This window comes from Trematomus bernacchii, unplaced genomic scaffold (assembly GCF_902827165.1).
Source record: "Trematomus bernacchii unplaced genomic scaffold, fTreBer1.1, whole genome shotgun sequence".
NCBI classification, from domain to species: Eukaryota; Metazoa; Chordata; class Actinopteri; order Perciformes; family Nototheniidae; genus Trematomus; species Trematomus bernacchii.
In genome coordinates, this window is record NW_022987644.1 from 335,058 (window position 1) to 347,304 (window position 12,247).

The window sequence follows — 12,247 nt, forward strand, 5'->3', positions numbered from 1 at the left end:
TAGCTCTGTATACATATATCAAATAAAGATGTGCGTGTGTAGGACAAAATTCATAGAATAAAAAGGTAGAAAAACAGTATTGCATGTACGTAATGTAACAGTCCAGGCTTAACAGCAACAGTATTATGATAGTAGGGCGAGATGGTGGGGACCAAAAACAGAGCAACAAGAGAGAGAATTTGGACTTATATACATTCATCAGGTGGCCAGAAACACAACTCTAAATTATCGCTAATGTTGAATGTGTGTAAATTAGCAGCTAAACATTTTACAAAGTGATGTGTTCACAGCTTGTTTCACTGCCAAAAGGTGCCCCAAAAATTCATTAAAGTAGTCATAAAGAAACTCTACATCAGAATGCAGTCAGAGGCCGTTTCTCAATGTCGAGTAGACCTGCTGCAGAGCCACTATTTCAAGTATACTACGTCATCGAGTGGCGCCGAAGGACTGTTTAAATGCATGTTAAATGCCCAGCATTCGGCGACACTCGATGACGTAGTATACTTGAAATAGTGGCTCTGCAGCAGGTATACTCGACATTGAGAAACGGCCACAGTCATTGATGTGTTATCCATGGGCTAATGCTAATTCAAGGGAATGATTACATATTAGACAAACATATTCATATCATCAAACGTGGAGTGTTTTGACCCTCAGGCCACGTTCAATCATCCCATGTTGTGAAAAACACATTAAATATAATGTTTTATTTTCCCTGTCAATACTATAATATTGAATAACACCAGGGTTTTACAGCTACTGGACATTCAAACAGTGACGCGCTTCAACACGACTTTTACAACAGATTCTTATGTTTTTCTTTTTCCACTTTCCACTTCAAGAAATATGTTAGAGCGAGGGTAAGCTGAAATGTGTCCATACCATGTATTTAGTGTCCCCATTCATTATATGGATCATTTAGAGATATTGTATCTCACAGATGACATATAGTAATCTGATAAATCTCATTCTGGGTGGTATTGTAGGATATTGTGTGTGCTCGTGTTTGTATTTACATAAACGTATCCTATTCAATGGTGTTAATCATGGTTTTGTACCAAAATATTCAATGATATCCACTTCAAGAAAGAAATGCTGGTTTAATCCAGTTATTCATTTGGTATAAAAGCTCTGTTCTCTCCATCATTTTTGTGAAAATCAAGAAAATATTCATAATTTCTTTCTTGTGGATATTACATTTTGGAGCACAAATCTTCAGCATGCTTGTTATAAAAGCAGAATATTGTTCATCAAGTGTTGTTATTACCTGGTCTCCCTTTGTGTCTCTGGTGTAAACGGCCCCCAAGTGTTTCCCCTGACTTTTCAGGTTTCTGGTGTTAAATTGTACGTTTCATTTTCTTTTTAAAGAGTGCATTGAACCAGAGTATGAGGTTCCTGGAGAGAACAGCTTCAGACCTGCCAGTAAGCCAACAAGCTCTTCAGTATAAATTAGAATTATAGGCTTAGATTAAAGTCAAAACTGATTAAATCTGTAATTTCTTCCCTGCAGAACAAAGTTTTAGCAGTTCTTGAGGCGATTGAAGCGGCCCAGTACCTCATCTCCCAGAATGCAACACAATTAATCAATCAGGTAACGCATGGATACCTTACTTTGTTCATATGTTCTGTTGATCTGCACCTCACATTTTGTCTTAATCTATTACAGGAAACGGGAAAATACACAGCCACCATTGTTGGCTACTTCAATCAATACATAGAGTGGGTCAAAACTTCAGTAAGTGTTTATTTGTTAGCTTTATTTGCACATTTTTAAAACATAAAAAGGTCATAAAGAGTAAAATTAAATCTAAGAAAAATCAAATACATGTGCAGGTGAGGTAGAAACCCACTATAGGTTCATCAAAAACATATTTAAGTATACAAAATAAACATATCTTAGGTGTATACTTGAAGAATTACATTATTATATGACTTAGTCAAAACCAAACACTGTTAGTACAAAGAGAGTAATGCACTTTGCATGGTACATGAGTCAATTCAGAGAAGGCCAATATAACAATTACAACCTCTATAAATTGGAGGAATTTGCTTTGTGGCTCATTGGTTTTGGCCGTAGCTAGCTAAAGGAATTCACAACAAAGTAAAAAAACAAGAGGAAAGACACGTTTGAAGCCTGAAGCTATTTCCTTAGAGCTGTCAATAGGACATTTTTATTTCAATCACAATGTTTTTGTAGTTTTGTGAGAACACTTAAAGTACAAGGACCTACTCGGACCCATTGTGCAATGTGAAGCTAGACTTTCCGTAAGTACTTAAGAATGGTACCAAGAGAGGATTTCATCTTTTTAAGCCGCAAACAGAATTAAACATAAGAGTCTGATGTGTTCCTGAATCTTGTGTTGATGTTTACTGATTATATCTCTCTCCCTGCAGCTGGCCTTAGAGGTCGCACCGTGCAAGCCTTTCAGCAACATGCTGGACACGGCGGAGATCATTACTTGCAGTTTTGTGGTCGACTCCATGGTAATAAAATCAGGGAGAAATAACCTTTTAGATACGATTGGGAATGTTTAAAGAGGTCAGGGTGGTGCACCATAACTTTTTTTTGTATCAGGTAGATCAAAAATATGCAAGACATGAGTTGGCAAAAGTGTGAATTCGAATTTACATCTGTATTTGACAACAGTTTGTTTGTTTGAAGCTAACAATATAATTGATCATGCATCCTTCTGGAGAGATTTTCTTTATACACAATGGTCTGAAACTTCATCTAACATGTAGGCCATCAATAAATATGACTATTTTGTCAAAACAACCTTCTGAAACCGAAAGATATTGAATTTACATCATCACAAACGACAAAGAAAGAAGCTAATCCTATTCTTATAACTAGGGATAAATTGGGCAATTTTGCTGTGGAAATGACTTCCTTGATTTATAGTTTATCACAATTAAAATACTGGACTATTGGTTTGTTTTTTTTCTCCACAGAACACCTTCTGGATGGGCCTGGGCTGCAGCGCTCTCTTCCTGCTGCCCAGCATCATCCTCGCTGTGAAACTAGCAAAGTTCTACCGCAGGATGGACACAGAGGACGTTTACGACGAGTGAGTAGTCATATGTGTTACTTCTTTACAGATGCATACATTTATTTTATAGTTTAAACTGCAAAAGATGAATCTCGTTAAGACAGTGTTTACAATTGATATTATTGAATATGCTGTGGATGGTTCTTTCTCTCCAGCTTCTTATGTTCTACCCGCCTTCTGCAAGTTATATCTAGCTAAGCTGCAGAAAGAGGAATTTCACTTTTAAGTTTGTAGGTGTATAATAGACGTACTTTTGAATATAATTTAAACTTAAATTGATTTACGTTTTTTAAATCTCCACTTCTTCACACTTTTGAGTTTAGGATTCAGTGACTTCTATAATGTGTTTTTCTGTTGATTTATTTCCTTCTGCCTTTTCTCCCGTTTGTAGTTCCTCTGTTTCTGGGACTTGGCATTTTACTTTGTGATAACCATTTCTACGATTTCCATTTTCCATATATTTTTTTTATTGTTTCATCCCTCTCTGTCAAGCACTTGGCACTTTACAAAGAAACATTGACACATTTGTCATTTTACATTTCTTCTTCGTGCACCTTCTGTTCTCTCATTTAATCACAGCTTCACACAAACATGACGCAATGTCTCCATCAGTTGTCATGTGATCTGTGCCGGGTCACATGTCTGTGGTGCATTTCCATCGCTCAACATTTCAATCAAATGTTTATGCTGTTGTTTTTTGTGTATCTTTATAGCATTGAGACAATGCCCATGAAAACGTAAGACTTTTAAACCACCTCCCTCTCCTTTTCAACTTCTCTCACTCTGTGCTTTTCTCCGGATCTTGTAAATAGACTTGTTTACTAAATTCTTGGTGCTGGTTTTACGTTTTTAAGCTTGAAATTGCTCTTATGGGTGGATGGTGTGGCTTCTTGTCGTGTGCTACCTTTGAGAAGTGCCCCTTACCTTTTAATGAAAGGCTCTTGAAATCATTACCTTACAAGTCCACCTGTTTTTGTAAGTTATAGTGTAAATAAAACGCTATGGTTTATACTCCAAAAAATATTAACATTCTTGAAAAGTTTGATGACATGGAAAATAAGCATTTTACTACAAAGCTTTGATCGGCATGTCTCTTACATTACATTTTTCATCCCTTTTTTGTATACGACATTTTGTTTTCAGTATGGAAATTGGTAATAATGGTTATCATAGTGAGAGGTCACAAGGTATCCCAAATCCTATGATGACAAGGTAACCCTTAAAATAATCCTGTTACTGCATGCTATGGGAGGTGGAGGCATGCCTGGGGACGTGGGCTTCTTCACAAGCATTATGACGGACAAGTGCATGCCTTTTAGGGAGTTGATTCATTGCACACACACGTACAGTACACACACACACACACACACACGGTGGTCAGCTAATTGACAATAACAACAAAGGTGACAAGTAATGGTAGCTTTTATTAGAAAAACATAATATATGTAAGACGTTAAGAGTATTTTAATTTTAAAAAGTACTTTAAAACAGAATTAAATAGATTTTGTGAGGAATTTTAGAAGAATATTTAGACAATTTCAGAAATATGCATATTTACTTTCCTCTCTTAAGTGGATTTGTTCAACTATAGCAACAATGCGGTTCAATTTTCTGGTTTTTAGTGAAATGTCATCCATGAAATGCACACATTAGGGTGAATTGTAATGACTTTAATGGTCTTTTGACTTTTAAACTAGCAAAATACTCAACACATATTGGCTAACACACTAAACTAAGATGGGAAAATAGTAAACACGTTAAAACATCAGCATGTTAACATTATCATTGTGAGCATGTTAGCATATTGACATTTAGCAAATACAGTTAGAGTAACAGAGATGAATTAACAAAACAAAACATTGGGAATCATATCTTGTTATCTTTTAAGACAGCCGAGATATGTACTCCCGGTGCCAGTCTTTATGCTAAGCTAAGCTAACCATGTCCGTATTTAATGCAAAGCAATGAGAATAGAGGGATCTGCTGTTGTAAATTCTTTACTGAGTCTTCATGGTCATATTTTTGCTACCATTACTTCTCATTATCTTCTTTCGCTATGTTCTGCTGTGTGGTTTTCGGGGGAATCTACTAACCTACTGCATGCTCTGTATGTTCATGTGGAATGAAAAGCCTTCCTGTTTCTTCTCATTCAGAGTGAGCCAAAACCCACCGAATGTACACCTGATCATTTTGTTCAGAGAGAGGCAAGCATGTCAAGCTTTGGTGTGATGCTACAAACGCTGCTCCTTTGATTTCCTCCTTTATTAACAAAAGGTCTAACTGCATGTTGTGTATTTTCAAGTTGCATTCGGACGAGGAGACGACTGTAACAGAAGCTACTGTATAGGGAGAGAGCAAAACAGCTGGACCAAACATCTTCGCTTCAGCGTAATCTTTTAAACTCATTGAACTCGAGTTTCATTCCAAAAGCTGGAAGGCAAAACCCAAAGAGAAAATGTTTTTGGGCAATTTTTATGTTCTTTACTTGTAAAACATTTCAAAGATATAAAATCTGAAAATGAGTACAAGATGTTGGAATGACAATTACGAATCACTGTCCACAAATACCGCATGTATCCACAACCTCATTTGACCTAAGGTTAAAACGGCTGCTACTGAAACACTGACACTTACTTCAGCCTCCATTCATTTTTATTCCTTAATATTTTATATTAACCTGTAAAGAGACACAAGCAAAGTGGTCACATTCACACAACCGGAGTGAGTGAATAACATTTTGGAAGCCAGACATGTTAGAACCTGGTTAAATGATCCTTTCGTAAACCCTATTGATCAACAAACCCCACTAATGTAAACTTCATTTTATACTTTAAGACAACTCCCTACTCACTGCCCCTAAAGTGAGGATACAGTTCATCCATCGTGATGTTCATAAGCTGTTTTGCTCTCTGCCTCGTCAACCACTCGTTCTCATGAAAGAAGAGAAGCAGGCAGTGGTTGTTACGTTTTTTTATGTGGCTGTTAATGTTTTGCCCTGTGTGTGTGTGTGTGTGTGTGTGTGTGTGTGTGTGTGTGTGTGTGTGTGTGTGTGTGTGTGTGTGTGTGTGTGTGTGTGTGTGTGTGTGTGTGTGTGTGTGTGTGTGTGTGTGTGCGTGTGTGTGTGTGTGTGTGTGTGTGTGTGTGTGTGTGTGTGTGTGTGTGTGTGTGTGTGTGTGTGTGTGTGTGTGTGTGTGTGTGTGTGTGTGTGTGTGTGTGTGTGTGTGTGTGTGTGTGTGTGTGTGTGTGTGTGTGTGTGTGTGTGTGTGTGTGTGTGTGTGTGTGTGTGTGTGTGTGTGTGTGTGTGTGTGTGTGTGTGTGTGTGTGTGTGTGTGGTGTGTGTGTGTGTGTGTGTGTGTGTGTGTGTAGCATCCCTACCTATGACACTATGAACAGGTTCCCGCGGGCCTCGGCTCCTCCGAGGCACATCGACTGGTGACAGAGAGCCGGCTCTGGCTCCTGAAAGGTACAGAAAACCTGCGTGAGACCTCTGTTTACACTTTTTAATTTAATTCCTTCCTTCCAATCGTTAGTCTTTCTTTTGCACAGCCATCATCTCGTCCCGCTGTTCGTCTGTCATGAACACGTAATCTTTCCCTCTCCTGTTTTTAATCTTAGTTATTTTTAGTACTTCTTCTAACCAAACTCTTTAACACTTCTTTACAGCTTGTTTTAGTGCTGTTCTGCTAACAGTGACTTTGCAGGAAAACCATCATGGTGAGGGTTGCCAAATTTAGAATCACTAATGAACCATTAATGTCCATGCCTTGTTTGATGCTGGTTGAAAATACTGTATGTTTTCTTCTAAAAACTGCTTTATTATTTTACTGAACGTGAAATAGCATAATGTCAAGGTTACTCATAAATACATTTTAATATCTGCAAGGAAATGCATTATCCCCGGAGGACAGCAGGTTGTATAAGACTAATATAATAAAGGTTACATTTCTTCAGTTGCAAAAAGCACCACACAGTTATTGAAATTCCTCTGTGGAGCTTCAGGAAAGACTAATCTGACTGCACTCGTACGTCTGTTATTTCACAAAACAGTCAAATCTACATTCATCTCCTGGTTCATTCAAAAGAAAAGAATATGTTATGCTAATTACATTACATTACATGTTACTTGTTAGACGCTTTTATCCAAAGCGACTTACATACTCAATACTGTGGAGCAATTTGGGGTGAAGTGTCTTGCCCAGGGACACAACGACATGCTGACTGCAGTGGGGTTTGAACCTGTGCTCCCCTGATCCGAACCATTAATTATTTGGAAATATTTTTTTTTCTAGTGCCGTCACAAACTGGAACTAACACACACCATAGTAAGTATGTTTGACTAATTACATTTTCGAAATAGAAATACATAAAAGGTGTTAAATCTTGCCAAAGTCATGAACAATTCTGGGACGAGGTGTTTTATTGAGAACAAGCGATATTACCTCATGATAAGTTTTTAATTTACTGACATGAAGAGTTACGCAAAGCAGTAAAACGTTTGGTACAAAAGTGAAGCAATGCCTGGATATATTTGGTATATTTTGAGTTTACTAATCAAAACCTTTCTTTTGTTCCTTCTTTGTTCAAGCTGTTTGTTTCACGAGGCCTCGGACCAGAAGAAGTTCAATAGAAGCTGGTTTCCTTACAACAAAAGAACACACAAAGCCCTTTGGGTGTTTTTTTGTGTTATATTTAGTGATCAACTCAACCTCCTCAATCAAGCAGATCACAGCCTTCGGTACAGAAGCCTGCTCCCCTTCAAAGAAACTGCCTGCAGGACATCAAACTTCTCCTTAATCAATCTGAGCCAGGCTTGTTCTGCATTTTTTTTTTTCCATGGACTGCTGCGTCTGCGTTTACATTTGTTCAGACGTAAAACTGAGCTGAAGAATACATTCAGCGAGAGGACAATAACGGTGATGCCTGTTATCGTAATGTACTTGTCTGTGCTTAAGAAGACAGGGACTGAAAGGTCATCTGAAGGTCATGGCGAGCTGCTAGAGGAACTTTTTCTCCTGCTCTTAGGATGGATCTATCACATTCAAGATGCTTATTCTAAAAAGGGGAACAGTCTGTCGTTGTATCTCTAATGTAAGGTGCAAATTAACGTGAAATCCAATGTGTTTAGTTGAGAATGGCACATCGTTTTCAGAGTGTTTCATGAGTGAGAACTGAATGATAGAAATAAGGCGGTTAAAATAGAGACAAGTTGGTCCCAGGTGGATATATATTGTGATTAATATGAAAGACTTTAGCATGACTTTAAAACAAAATGTTTACAATATTACAAAACATCCAGACACCACTGCTGGTTGCGGGGATTTGCAAAAGACTGGTTGCCTTTCAGAAGTTTGTTTCATGCAGTTTTTGTTTTTACAGATATGGTCCTTTCTTAAAGGGAAAATGAACCCATGGATGCTCTTACACTGAAAATGTCAATATTAATATCAGAAGTTTGACCAAAGAGGGATTTCCATGCTCAGATGCATTCATTTAAATAGTTGTTGACACCTTAAAACCCCTCAGGTTTAGCTTGGGACCATTTGGTACCACATTTTTAGACAGCTGAAAAGCATACTTCCATTTAAGAAATCCTGGTTTGGGCATTAGTCAAATGAGTACCATTGATACGCAAACTAAATCAGTAAAATGCAACATTAAATATAATTTAACCAACAGTGTAAGCATTGAGGTGGATTTTCCCTTTAATTCATAAAGTTAGTTTATATATATATTACACATTATGACAAAGTGTCAGGCTTATAGATTGTTCCCTAGCTGATGAATTGATTAACAAGCTATCATGTTGAGTTCACTAACATGACACTTTTACTGAGATGTTTCTTGCTTTCATAGTGATGATATGTTTAAAGTGGAGAAATACTTTCTCAAGCCAAATTATTTTTCTTACCATAGGTCTCAGTCTTTAGTAAATGATGTGCATATTCTGTTTGTGCTTTTTAAACCCCACAGTAGCTATGGATACATTCACAGTATACTGCACAAGTGAATGTATTCAAGAGCTATTTCTTATTTTTGTATAACTTGATGATGTTGGTTGAGAAATATGCTGAACTCTTATCGATAAAACGCATTAGACAAGCCAGTCCAGTCGTCCCATCCTCGCCGCAATGTTTACACATTAGATTTAGACAATCCATTCATGGGACAATTCAAATATCAGAAAACCAGAAGAATGCTTTCCGGTTTACACGGTGGATGGTGTCGAAGCACACTGTAGAAAAATAAATGTCCATCTTAACATGGAAAGCTTGAATTGTACAGGTCTAGCTAATACGCTAACCAAACAATAGCGACCTACAGTCATTACTTAAGAGTACCAAATGTAAGAGTTTAAAATATACAAATTATGATTTAAAGTTTATTCAAGTAAAGAAAAACTGTGAAAAACATGAAATAAATTAGAACAATTTAATATTTAAACTGTATTTTGGTAATATTCGTAATATTCATTAGTTTGAATTATCAAAGGAATACGTTTCATAATTTGGGATAAAAGTTGTGACATCACAAAAGTACTTAACATTAGGTAGCTAGTGGGTGTTTCTCAATGTCGAGGACGCTTCCTTGGTAGGACATGTCTTCCGAGTCAGGTCCTTCAGAAGCGAGGCAAGAATCCTTCCTAGCCTCGGAAAACGAAGAATGGTCGGAACAGGCTAACAGGTGTGCAGGTGTGCGTCATATGAGAGGCCCCGCTTTAAATTTTCCGCCAAAGATTTTGGAAATTGGTCCGTGCGCAAAGCATTGTGGGGATTTTAAGACCGCGGAGGATACACATGTGCAGCCTCGAAATGTCCCGCAACGAAGGACGCCAGCCTCGGTAGAATTCCAAGCATCCTGGACATTGGAACAGTCCTTCGGCGGGACTCGATGACGTAGCATCCTTGAAATAGTGGCACATGTGTAGACTCTGCGGTCTTAAAATCCCCACAATGCTTTGCGCACGGACCAATTTCCCCAAATCTGTGGCGGAAAATGTAAGGCGGGGCCTCTCATATGACGCACACCTGCACACTTGCTCGCCTGTTCCACTCTTCGTTTTCCGAATGCCAGGAAGTATTCTTGCCTCGCTTCTGAAGCAAGTGACTCGGAAGACATGTGCTACCAAGCAAGCGTACTCGACATTGAGAAACACCCCCAGTATCTACAGCTAGAAATCTAGCTAGCTCTCTTGTTCTACATACAGTTACTTATAAACTACTGCTTATACACGACTGTTACGTTAAATATTCATAAGCAGTATGCCGCATACTGTAGTCTGAATGTGAAAATCTTACTAAGATCATCAGTCAAAATCTAAAGCATGTCTTTAGATGACAGTTTTTACTTGTTTCTTTATTAAGATGGACATTTTTGAAGTACCAGTGTGCTCACTTTGACAGGCCATCATTCTTGTCCGCTAGCGTCTGTATGTGACCCGTCTTGGGAGATCAATGGTGTGATTTTACTTTAAGTGCTAAAACTCGGTATCGTGTATCTGAACCTTCAGATACATCAAAGAAAGGTTTGAACAGTGATGCTCTAAAGTTAGGCACTGATGGAGCAACTGAAGAGGAGCTTCTTATGTGGGGGGGGACGAAGAGAGTGTATAAATTGTGAATAAACTTTGAAATTCAATCTATCATTGTTTTGTTTTACAGTTTTTATTTCATTTAGTGCCTTCACAACAATACCAAACATAGCACACTTGAATACAAGCAAGAATGGCAAACTGTAAATATTTAAGGCTACATGAATTACAATAGTGATACGCTATTTAAAGTGGACCTATCATGCTATATTTGAATAATATAGTGTAGGACCATACCTATATAAGGCATATTTATACTTTTTTTTTGCAAAATACCAAACAGATCATGCATTTTAGCCATGCCTCATTTTGCTCAATTTGACATTTTTTAGCTCTGTGTTTGTAGGGGCAGATAAGGGCAGAACAGCACCACCTACAGGCCTGGCATATGTACTACAGCGTCTCCAGCGCTTTCGAACGGCAATGGCCGTGGCTGTCTCCTCCTGATTGGTGGAGTTGGCCCAATAGCCGTAGCGCCACCGTCCTGACGTCAGGACAGTGTTCAAATCTGGATCAGTTTTTATCAGGTCCGTTGGAGCCCCTTTTTTAGAGATTTGGGTATGGAGGAAAATAGAGAGGGTTGTGTTTTCTGACACTTGGTGAGTTCCCTGGAACACCGGGGACACATATTCATGTATAAAAGACGTACAAAAGTGCATTTTGCATGATAGGTCCCCTTTAAAGGGACTGTATAGTAGTTGTTAATGACAAAACAATAACATGAAAAGTCAGAGAAAGTGGTGGGAGAAGTTGATCACAAGTAGGACTCGACTTAAAATGTGTATGCAAAAAAAGTTCTTAAAAAAATGTATCCTAATGTAATTGTTATTTTTGTTAATGATTTATTAAAATGAAAAGTAAATAAAAGTAATCAATCAAATGTAATGATGTATAAAGTACACTATTTGACAGTTTTAAAGTAGCAGGATTTACTAAACACCTAATTAAAGACCTGAGTAAATGTACTTCTTAGTCACATTGCAGCACTGGAAAAATGAGACATCCTGCTCATAGTGTATTTTAAAACTTTAACACAATCCTGCACATTCTTCTGTGGTGCTGCCACTTCTGGCCAGAGCCCACTGGTTGCAATACTGGTCAGCTATTTTCAATAGGAGATGATTATCTTCTTCCATAGGCTTCGTTCTGAGGTTTCCTTCTGCACCAACCAGCGTGTGGATAAACACCACCAGAAAAACCACATGCAGACTCATTCCTACTTCTAAGTAGGCTTGTATAAAACATACATGAGAACAAACAAAAAAAACATTCAAAAACAGAAGCAGCGGTTCAGACAAAATTCTATTTTGTATGTGTTTACTTGCACATCAGTCACTGTTTTTAAAATGGTTATTTCCCAGTTTACACAAGTTGTACATTACGGTAGAATGGTTGTTTTTGCAATTCAGAACAAGATGTACATTGTGGTATATGCAATGTTTGTTTCTGAGATTCTGTACAAGTTGTACATCACTATATGTACAAATCTATATTTAGCGTTACTGGTAGAGCGTTGCACTAAGAGCAGGAGATCCAATGGCTCCTACAATAATGTGCACTATAATGGGCTCTGGAGAAAAGTACTCGCATATTCAAATGCACAAAACCG

The 12,247-nt window shown here is 37.9% G+C and overlaps 1 protein-coding gene across 5 annotated transcripts in view; it reads left to right on the forward strand.

Annotated features, from left to right (window-relative positions):
• Window positions 1–9,676, forward strand: part of prom1a (prominin 1a) — a 92,560-nt gene extending 82,884 nt beyond the window's left edge. For 2 of the 5 annotated variants that reach the window (XM_034133816.1, XM_034133817.1), the window contains 9 exons: window positions 1,369–1,422; window positions 1,511–1,591; window positions 1,667–1,735; window positions 2,395–2,484; window positions 2,953–3,068; window positions 3,764–3,787; window positions 6,417–6,513; window positions 7,340–7,372; window positions 7,636–9,676. In XM_034133816.1, the coding sequence (XP_033989707.1) occupies window positions 1,369–1,422; window positions 1,511–1,591; window positions 1,667–1,735; window positions 2,395–2,484; window positions 2,953–3,068; window positions 3,764–3,787; window positions 6,417–6,486 (504 nt within the window). In that variant the 3' untranslated portion in view covers window positions 6,487–6,513; window positions 7,340–7,372; window positions 7,636–9,676. Of the gene's footprint in view, window positions 1–842; window positions 861–1,368; window positions 1,423–1,510; window positions 1,592–1,666; window positions 1,736–2,394; window positions 2,485–2,952; window positions 3,073–3,763; window positions 6,079–6,416; window positions 6,514–7,339; window positions 7,373–7,635 lie in introns of those variants that run through there. The other 3 variants (XM_034133815.1, XM_034133818.1, XM_034133820.1) reach the window with 3 other exon arrangements.
• Window positions 9,677–12,247: the final 2,571 nt, after the last annotated feature.